Source organism: Ictalurus furcatus, chromosome 4 (assembly GCF_023375685.1).
Source record: "Ictalurus furcatus strain D&B chromosome 4, Billie_1.0, whole genome shotgun sequence".
NCBI lineage: Eukaryota > Metazoa > Chordata > Actinopteri > Siluriformes > Ictaluridae > Ictalurus > Ictalurus furcatus.
This window is the reverse complement of record NC_071258.1, coordinates 10,660,947-10,670,000: the sequence shown is the minus strand read 5'-3', so window position 1 is coordinate 10,670,000 and position 9,054 is coordinate 10,660,947. Positions and strand designations below refer to the sequence as shown.

The following is a 9,054-nucleotide window of genomic DNA, read 5'->3' as shown; positions in this document are numbered from 1 at the left end:
TGACGCTTTCCTCTGAGTGTGTCATGCTGCCCTGTAACGCAGCATGAGAAGTAGTCCGGAAGGATATGGTTGGCTGGCTTAACGTGTCTCGGAGGAAGCACGTGCCATTTCAGCCTTCATTCTGCCTGGTTGGTAGTTGTGTGACGGATAGGGGAGAGCTGGCTGGTGAGTGTAAAGAAAAAAGTGGGGGAAGAAATTTATTTTAAAGCATTCGCTAAATCAAGTCTGTGTGCGTAGAACTAAATAATAGTTGGTAAAAATCTCTTGCGACCTCAGTTGAACCCATGTGGGATCATGACCTCAAGGTTGAAAACCTATAATTATAGAAAGACATACCATGTGTAGTACCTGTAACTCTAAAATACGAAACTGTTTAAGAGCTCCCGAACCCCCCACCCCCTTAGTTTCTGGCCATCTTTACTATACAGATAGATGTTTTAGTGTACTGCATGTCCTCTGTAGTCCAGCTGTTCTTTGTATGTTTTTCATTCCACTGACCTTCGTGATCTCCATGTTGCCTAGGCTGCAGATGGATTCCTGTTTGTGGTTGGATGTGACCGGGGGAAGATAGTCTTTGTTTCAGAGTCTGTTTCAAAGATTCTGAACTACACTCGGGTGAGCATATTTATTATTTTTCATTAGAGTCTTTTGTGTTGTGAACAGCTGGTAAACAGATCTGAAAACAGGGCCTTGTGCTGTTTATGAACTGGTGGACATTTATTACACATTTATAGCTCATTTTTACTGTTGACTTGCTTCCTAGCCAGAGCTGATTGGCCAGAGTTTGTTTGACTATGTTCATCCAAAGGACATAGGAAAAGTAAAGGAGCAGCTCTCAGCCTCTGAGCTCTACCCACGGGAACGCCTTATAGACGCCAAAAGTAAACACTTTAAAGTGATAGTCCTTCTTTCAGGAGATTGTACACAATTCCTAGTCTACCATTTAATGTGCCTATTGAATGTAAAATTAGTGTATGCAATTTCCCCCATGCGTATGTGCGTGTAGCGGGACTCCAGGTGCAAGCTGATCTCCCTGTAGGAGCCACCCGTCTGTATTCAGGAGCTCGCCGCTCTTTTTTTTGCCGAATGAAGTGCAACAAAGTTGCTGTTAAAGAAGAAAAAGACTTCCAGGCCAGCTCATCAAAAAAGAAAGGTAGGCAGCACAAACCAGTGCCTCATGCACATTCTGTTATTCATCTCAGCCCTCTTAAAATGTTCAGCCAATATTTCTCTCAGTAAACAAAAAAACAAAGGTCAAAGCCATCAAAAGCACTGGTATAACCATAAACAATCTACGAACTGTCCCCCAATTCCAAAGTGGAGGTACTCGGATGTATTACAAGTAAGCTAGCCAGTGAACATCTGGATAAGTGTCCTGTTAAAAAGAATCAGTTGATAAATATTGTGGTCTTTTCTAATGACATAAAATTGCAACAGGTTATATCACCCACACACACACAAAAATTATATTATTCTAGAAATTATTATAATTATTTGGGCAACTATTTCCAAGGACTCATACAAGAGCAAGATGTAGCAGTGTGATAAAAGTATAAACACAGCACCTGTGCTGTTCACACTGATTAGTTTACACTAAAAATATTTAGACGACTTTACTACCATCCTGTCACTTGCCTTCCAGACAGATTACTCTTAGTTTAACTAGTAATGGGTTTAAGTTTTCAAAATACAAAGATTTCTATGCAGGTCTTCTGTGGATATTTAAATAATTAAGATATATGCAAGTAGCATGTAATGAGGACGTAGTGTGGGCAGGGTAGACACACTACATATGAAAGCAGGAAGAAAAATAATTCCACCATAAAATATAAAAAGTCTGTCTCATCCCCATCATTTGTTTTTATGGTTAAAAATCCCCTTTATATTTAAATGTACAAAAAAAAAGTCAGAATGTCTGCTGGGGTTGGAGATTCGAATCCTGCCTCCACCCTGTGTGTGTGGAGTTTGCATGTTTTCCCTGTGCTTCAGGGTTTTTCTCTTGGCACACAGTTTCCTTCCCCCAGTCCAAAGACATGCGCTGTAGGCTGATTTGGCGTTTCCAAATTGTACGTACTGTGAGAATGCATGCACAATTGTGCCCTGCAATGGGTTGCCACCCCATCCCCCATCTTACACCCCGGGTTCCCTGTGACTGTACCTTTTTGCCTTCATTTGCAGACGTATTTCTATTTCCTCACTGTTTGCACATCATGCATCTTTGATTGAAGTCTGCGCCCTGGTAATTGCTGTACAGTTATTGAATCAGTATTGTTCAGAAGTCCCACTCAAAGCTCTAGTTTTGTGTGTTGTTGCAATGATTTTGCAAGGTTTAATAAACCCCCAAACAATCATGATTAAAGTTTTTAAACTGGCCTTGTACCTGTTAAATCAGAGCTATTATACGCGTTAGTTTGGTAATTAGTAGCAGTACAGATAATGTGTGAAGGTGGAATGTGTAAAAAGTGTGTGGAATGTGCAATCCCATATCAAAATATAACTTCACTATAACATGGTGTCTGCTCACAACTTCACGGTATTCAAAAAGGATGACATGAAAGCAATACTGCACCTGGAGTAATATTTTGGTGATGTTATCTATACAGCTTTCACACACTGCCAATGAGAATTATTTCACTTTTGCTTATCACAGCATGCTGTCATACCAGTAAATTACCACATCCCTAGACACACAAGTCACAGTGCATTTATGTTAAAGTCATGGGTGTGGTTTGACATAGCTGACTTCATCTATAAATGGCTGAATGCGCTGTCACAATACGTTAATGCAAAAAAACGAGACAAACAACACCCCACGTCACAGCAGGGCGCATTCAAAAAGCTAGTGTACACTGAAATAAAGCTCATTGATCTTACTTAATTCAATCAGGTGGAACTGAGGTACACTTTTGAATTAAGTTATATTAACACAGTTTGTTTTCATACATTCAGTGTGATTTGATCATATATTTTCTATAAATACAGGAAAATGCAAACCTCATGCTTTCACCGGAACTGAGGATCAAACAGCCATGTTACCGCGGTATTATTCTACCATATGTGTTTTAATCACGTTAATGTAACACTATAGTTATAATTCCTGTCAGTGCCAACGTCCTCGTGAAAATTACATTAAAGTTATGTGACTTGATCATGCTCACGCTACAGAATTCAGTCTAGTAAATAGTATCTTGTTTAAATTAAGTTAGTATAAGCAGTGAAAGTTTTGATGAGAAACTTGATATTTTTATGTAAACTATGCGCAATATAATTCTCTTAAATCTGACTGACCACATATTCCCTTTTTTCAGTGTAGCTAGTTAAGACTGAAAGAAAAAAATTATTTTTTTATTATTGCGGTGGATTACTATATATAATTAACTAAAAATGATCACTGAACAAAAATATTTCTTGATTTATTTCTTGATGTCTAATTTTGGGAATGCTCACAATAAGTTGCCTATGCTGCAGTTTTTGCATGGTATTTTGCTATTAAACATTCACCAGCTCTTCCATAAGCTACCGTCCCAGGAGACGTGGAGGGTAGACATTAGAGACCAATACCAAATCCAGACAAGATCCCCTGCACCTATACCCTCTCTTCATTAACTCTGCACATGGTTGAATTGAAAAAAATGTTGTGATTAGTTGTGGTAGCCTGGTCCCAAGTTTTTCTCTGTGCTTCCCTGTGCCTTTTCAGAATCACAGCGTTATTGCACGGTGCACTGTACCGGCTATATGCGCACTTGGCCCACCAGTCAGCTCGGAGCAGAGGGTGAGGCCGAGGCCGATAAGGAGAGCTCCCACTTCAGCTGCCTTGTAGCCGTGGGCCGTGTGCACCCTCATTCCATCCCCCAGGCCAACGGAGAGGTCAAGGTCAAGCCCACAGAGTTCATCACTCGCTGTGCCATGGATGGCAAATTCACATTTGTAGATCAACGGTATCTAATTATAAGGATATTGTGATATTTCTTGTCCTAATATCTTAGTTAAAGTTAGCTATTATGGTGTGACAGCAAACGTTACCATAGGAGATGACAAATCTGGCAAATTCTTGTGAATCGTGTGAGTCTTTTCCTCCTGATTCTGAATCTCCATTGCATATCTACATCCTTTTTGTTATATACAAATAGAAACATTTTAGGGGGGGGAAGCAATGCTGAAGTCATGGTCTGCAAAGAGTTTACAAAGTATGTATGGGATCAGGAGAGGAGTACAAAAAAAATTTTTATGCATAAGATGATGGAACACTATGGAACACTATGAAGGCCATCATCAGGAAGCGGTGAAAATGGGGTGAATAGATGGCCAAAAGACCCTACAGCAACTATGGAAGGACTGCAGGAATATGCAAGCACTTTCATATGAAAAAACACAAAACAAAACAAGCCCACCGAAATCACCCCGAACCATTTGGCAAAATGTGTTGAGACCAATGGAGAAAGTTTTGGTCTTAATTCTAAAAGATATGTTTGGTGCCAAACATGAAAGCGTATCACCCAGAGAACACTATACCCATGGGGAAGCATAGTAGTGGCAGTATCGTGCTATGGGGCTGCTTCTATCCATTTAGGACTAGGGATCTAGTCTTTTGTCTACATAGATGGAGTCCAAATCTATTTTAGCACAAAATCTGCAGGCTTCTGTGAGAGAGCTCAAGATTTCACCTTCCAGCATGACGATGAGCAAAAGCGCAAATCCAAGGGAACAAAGGACTGACTTCAAGAGCAGAAGATCAGCATTTTATGAATGGGACAGTCATAGCTCAGATCTAAATCTTATCAAAAGAACCTCTGGAATGACTGGAATAGGGCTGTACACAGGAGATCCCCTTGTGATCTGATGGATCTGGAGCATTTTTCAAGGAAGAGTAGAATAAAATTGCCAAATCAAGAGGTTGGTAGACTCTTAGCCAAAAAGGCTGAGTCCTCTATTGCAAGCAGTAAGTGCTTTAAGAAAGTATTAGTGAGGGGTGTGCACACTTGTGCAACCAGGTTATTGTAACATTTTTCTCCAGCCCCCATTTCTATTTGTTTTTCAAATCGATCTGACTTTTTTTTTTTTTTTTTTTTAAACATCTCAACATGTTAACAGGGGTGTGTAGCCTTTTTGTGGCTACTGTAAATGTACTGAAATTTGGATTGTTATTGTTTGGATTTTCTGTAGAAAAAAAAAATTTTTTTTGACAAAGAGGCAGATATAAATTGGCTTAATGGCCAAAACTGTCCAAGTTAATGACACCTATTTGTTTACAATGTTTGCAGAGCTACCACCGTACTTGGATATCTACCACAGGAGCTGCTAGGCACATCCTGCTATGAATACTTTCATCAAGATGATTTGCTCCATTTAGCAGACCGACACCGAAAAGGTGATATCCGTGCAGTGCTGAGGAGACACGGGGGTTGCAAAAGTATTCTGTTAATTCTATAAGAAACACCATGTCAAATAATAAGTGACACCTAAACCAATCTCTAATTAGATGACAAATGAGATGACAATCTCCGATTAGCTGGCGTCTAGCTATAGTGAAATTCCAGTTTATAATTTCTTCTGAACCTGTTGTCACATAACTGAATTCACAGAGCTTAGAACTGTGGGTACATGTTATCTGTCAGTGTTTCAGTAGTATCACTGTCATAATGCTATCATTACTATTATTACTATCATACATCATTTCAGTAGTATTATCATGTCATTTATTTATTTTATATATATATATATATATATTTTTTTTTTTAGTTTTGAGAAGTAAAGAGAAGATCGAGACAAACTGCTACAAGTTCAAAACGAAATATGGCTCTTTTGTCACCTTGCGAAGTCAGTGGTTTAGTTTTATAAATCCCTGGACCAAAGAAGTAGAATATATAGTGTCAACAAACACGGTCATGTCGTGAGTACATCTGTCTCCTCCTTATTTGTGGAGAATATTTCAACATTACCAAGCAAAAGTTTTTATACAGGTGAAGGTGCATAATGGGAAACATTTTGTTACTCTTGTGTTGTTACTTTGACACAGTGATAAGAGCAATTCCAGTGGATCAGGGGACAAGTCAGAACAGCCAATAGATTCCAAAGCTTTGGAAGGTGAGGGCCTTCATTGCTTTTCTTTAAGTTTTAGATTTTTATTTTTGTAAAGTCTGATATTGTTTGATTTGTTTAATTCTCTAAATACATAGACGTGTTTTAGCTTCTAATCATGGAGAATATAAACCTTAGTAGTCGTGGTTATATAGGTTGTGTTGATACAGGAAATCTAATGTCAGGATTTCGCGATTGCAGAACGCAAAATCAATCACGCAAGCTCGGCAATATTCAGAAGAGCTTGCAATTTTTAAAAATTACGGCATATTTTACGCAGATTTGGGCCCAGACATCACAACATGCATTTAGCCAAAATCCCTCTTCAATCCACGTGCGTCAAACATGAGTACAGCCAAAATGTCTCATTTACCAACAAACATCACTGTGAAAGAGCATGCAAAACTATTTCACTTGCACCAATTTAAGTAGTTTTGTAAGGAAGTCCTAAGCGGCCATGCATTATTAATTTTTTCTTTTTTTTTGTTTGTTTTCTTGTAATCTCAACTTAATTTTCTCATGATCTTGACGTAACCAAAAGTTGTTTTCTCACGAGGTAATTTTATCCCGAGAAAATCTCACGCCTTGGGACTGGTGTTACATGCACAATGGCATCTTCAGCACCATAAATGTAATAATTGCCCACTGTACAGACGGACTTTCTCAACATTATGAGAGAGGGATGTATTTTATTGAAATTCTTATGCATAGAAGTAACAATAGTGTGTAGATATAGAATTCAATCATACACATACAATACATGTAATCGCAAGCAATTGTATATACCCAGGGGTGTGTGTGTGTGTGTGTGTGTGTGTGTATATGTAAATATATATATTTATATACATAAAATATAAATGTATTTATTCCAATATATTATATTGAAATAAAGTAAATAAATAAAAATGAGGGGGAAAAAAAGATTTATTACTCGCAGCACACTTTCTGAAGTGTTGTACGCTAATTTGTAAGTAGTCAATCCTGCAGGGATGATGTATTTTTGAAGGCCAACCTGGAAGTTAGCATCACCCTGGATCCCTCAACAAAAATCCTATAGGATTTAGGTTATTGTGGAAAATTATTTAGATTATTGCAGAAAATAAGCTCTGTGACCAACAAAAGTTTATGGTTCTTACACGTTTTGTTCATCAAGATAATCTTCACAAATGAACACAACTTTTATGAATTTTGAAGCCTAAATTCAATCTTCAGAAGCAAAAAGCTAAAGTTAGGCTATTAATTAACTACACCACAGTCTCATGACTTCAACGTCACCACCACTTAGCTTCTGAGAACTTTTTCATTTTTTATTTAAAAAAAAAACAGCACCACAAAGTTTAAGTTGGAATTGTTTGCAATAGCATGAGTATAATGAATTATAAATCAGTAATAATCTGCTTATGATTCTTGCCTTGATTTGAGTCGTTGCCTTTCAAGATCTGATCATTACATCCCATGCTTTGACTGTACAGTCTGATAGGTTGCTCTAGGTGTGTTATATCTAAAAACAAAATGGTGTTTACCAAATCTGTATAATTCTTACTAAATGGAAGCAATGAGCACGATACTATAAGCTGTTTCGAATAATTAACAATACGTCAACAAATACAAAAATAAACATTCATTAGAAAATATAACATAAGACATATATTTTATTATATATGCATTATATTATCATGGTTCCTCTTGTTATTGAAACGGTGGCCTGAATTGTAACCGTGAACACTGAATTATGTTTATGACCTTTAATTAATGTTTTGTAGCGACTGTCTAGATCCAGGATCTGGAACCTTCTGTGGTATTATTTTTATACATTTAATCATTTTTGCCGCTAGATGGCAGACATACACAATAAAAGTTTATCTGTGTGTTGGAGAAATTTCCCTCTGAAGGCCGAGTGCAAAAATTGGACTGTAAAATACTTTTTCCACAGAAGGTTGGAACAACACATATATTTAGTTTCTAAGTAAAATGATGCAGTGTTCAAAGAATATAATCTCAATTGTACTTTTTTATTTAATTTTTTTTTATTAATTAAAAAAAAAATTACACCACCTAACATAGTTGTTACATCGATGAGTCAGCTAAAACCCTTACAGACTAGGTGCTACTTTACAGACTTGGAAAAATATATTTTATTCACGAAGTAACAATACTGATGCATAGCAGCCTGACACTTTTGGGGGAGCAAATATTTTGTAGCTGAAGAAATGGCCAATATTAAACACGGATATTTACACGGATAGTTGAAAATTTGAGGTTGTGTATGATCAAAAATGACACTAAATCATGGGTGTGATTTGATCGCAGTAGATCATAACACACTTCCTTCTGTGTTCTGTTGCTTAAGCGAGTAATAAAAGATCAAATCCTATTATGTTTTTGGTCATCTTAGAGTAAATTCTTTTTGTATTGTATTTTCCTTATCAGAGGATGCAAAGAAATCCCTCCCCATCATCCCAGGCATCTCGAATGCTTCGGGCACTATGATTTATGCTGGAAGTATCGGAACACAAATAGCTAATGAGCTACTGGATTTTAATAGGTAAGACTTATACTGAGAATTCATGAATGTCTCTTGAAATGAGAGTTATTGGAGGTGTTAAAACATTCGATGTATTCTTGACAACCTTCACAGGATGAACTCTTCCCCATCCAGTGGCAATGCCAGCCCCTTCAGTGTGCTGCAGGACAAATCTCCACTGGTTCTCGCTCAAGCCAGCAGCAATGTGAGTCACTCTGACAGTTTGTGTGGATGAAAGTTTGTGGGTGTGAATTTGTGTGTATGTATGTGCAAAATAGGTTTTTGCTGACTGATTTTTAAATATATATAATAATATAATATATATATTTTTGCATGTTGTCTAGGTGCCAAATGGGGAAGTGACAGAATCGCATGTGCCCAGCAAGTCAGGCTCGGAGGATGATTCGCATAGTGGACCCTTTCCTGGAAGTGAAAATGTCATGGGTACCTGC

General features: G+C 37.6%; 1 protein-coding gene across 4 annotated transcripts in view; it reads left to right on the top strand.

Moving 5' to 3' along the window:
• Positions 1-9,054, top strand: part of bmal2 (basic helix-loop-helix ARNT like 2) — a 32,575-nt gene that overhangs the window by 18,906 nt on the left and 4,615 nt on the right. For 3 of the 4 annotated variants that reach the window (XM_053622904.1, XM_053622905.1, XM_053622908.1), the window contains 10 exons: positions 523-615; positions 764-881; positions 1,007-1,153; positions 3,698-3,938; positions 5,262-5,368; positions 5,740-5,890; positions 6,017-6,084; positions 8,509-8,623; positions 8,717-8,807; positions 8,947-9,046. In XM_053622904.1, coding sequence (XP_053478879.1) covers positions 523-615; positions 764-881; positions 1,007-1,153; positions 3,698-3,938; positions 5,262-5,368; positions 5,740-5,890; positions 6,017-6,084; positions 8,509-8,623; positions 8,717-8,807; positions 8,947-9,046 — 1,231 coding nt within the window. The remainder of the gene's footprint in view (positions 1-522; positions 616-763; positions 882-1,006; positions 1,154-3,697; positions 3,939-5,261; positions 5,369-5,739; positions 5,891-6,016; positions 6,085-8,508; positions 8,624-8,716; positions 8,808-8,946; positions 9,047-9,054) is intronic. The other variant, XM_053622907.1, reaches the window with a different exon arrangement.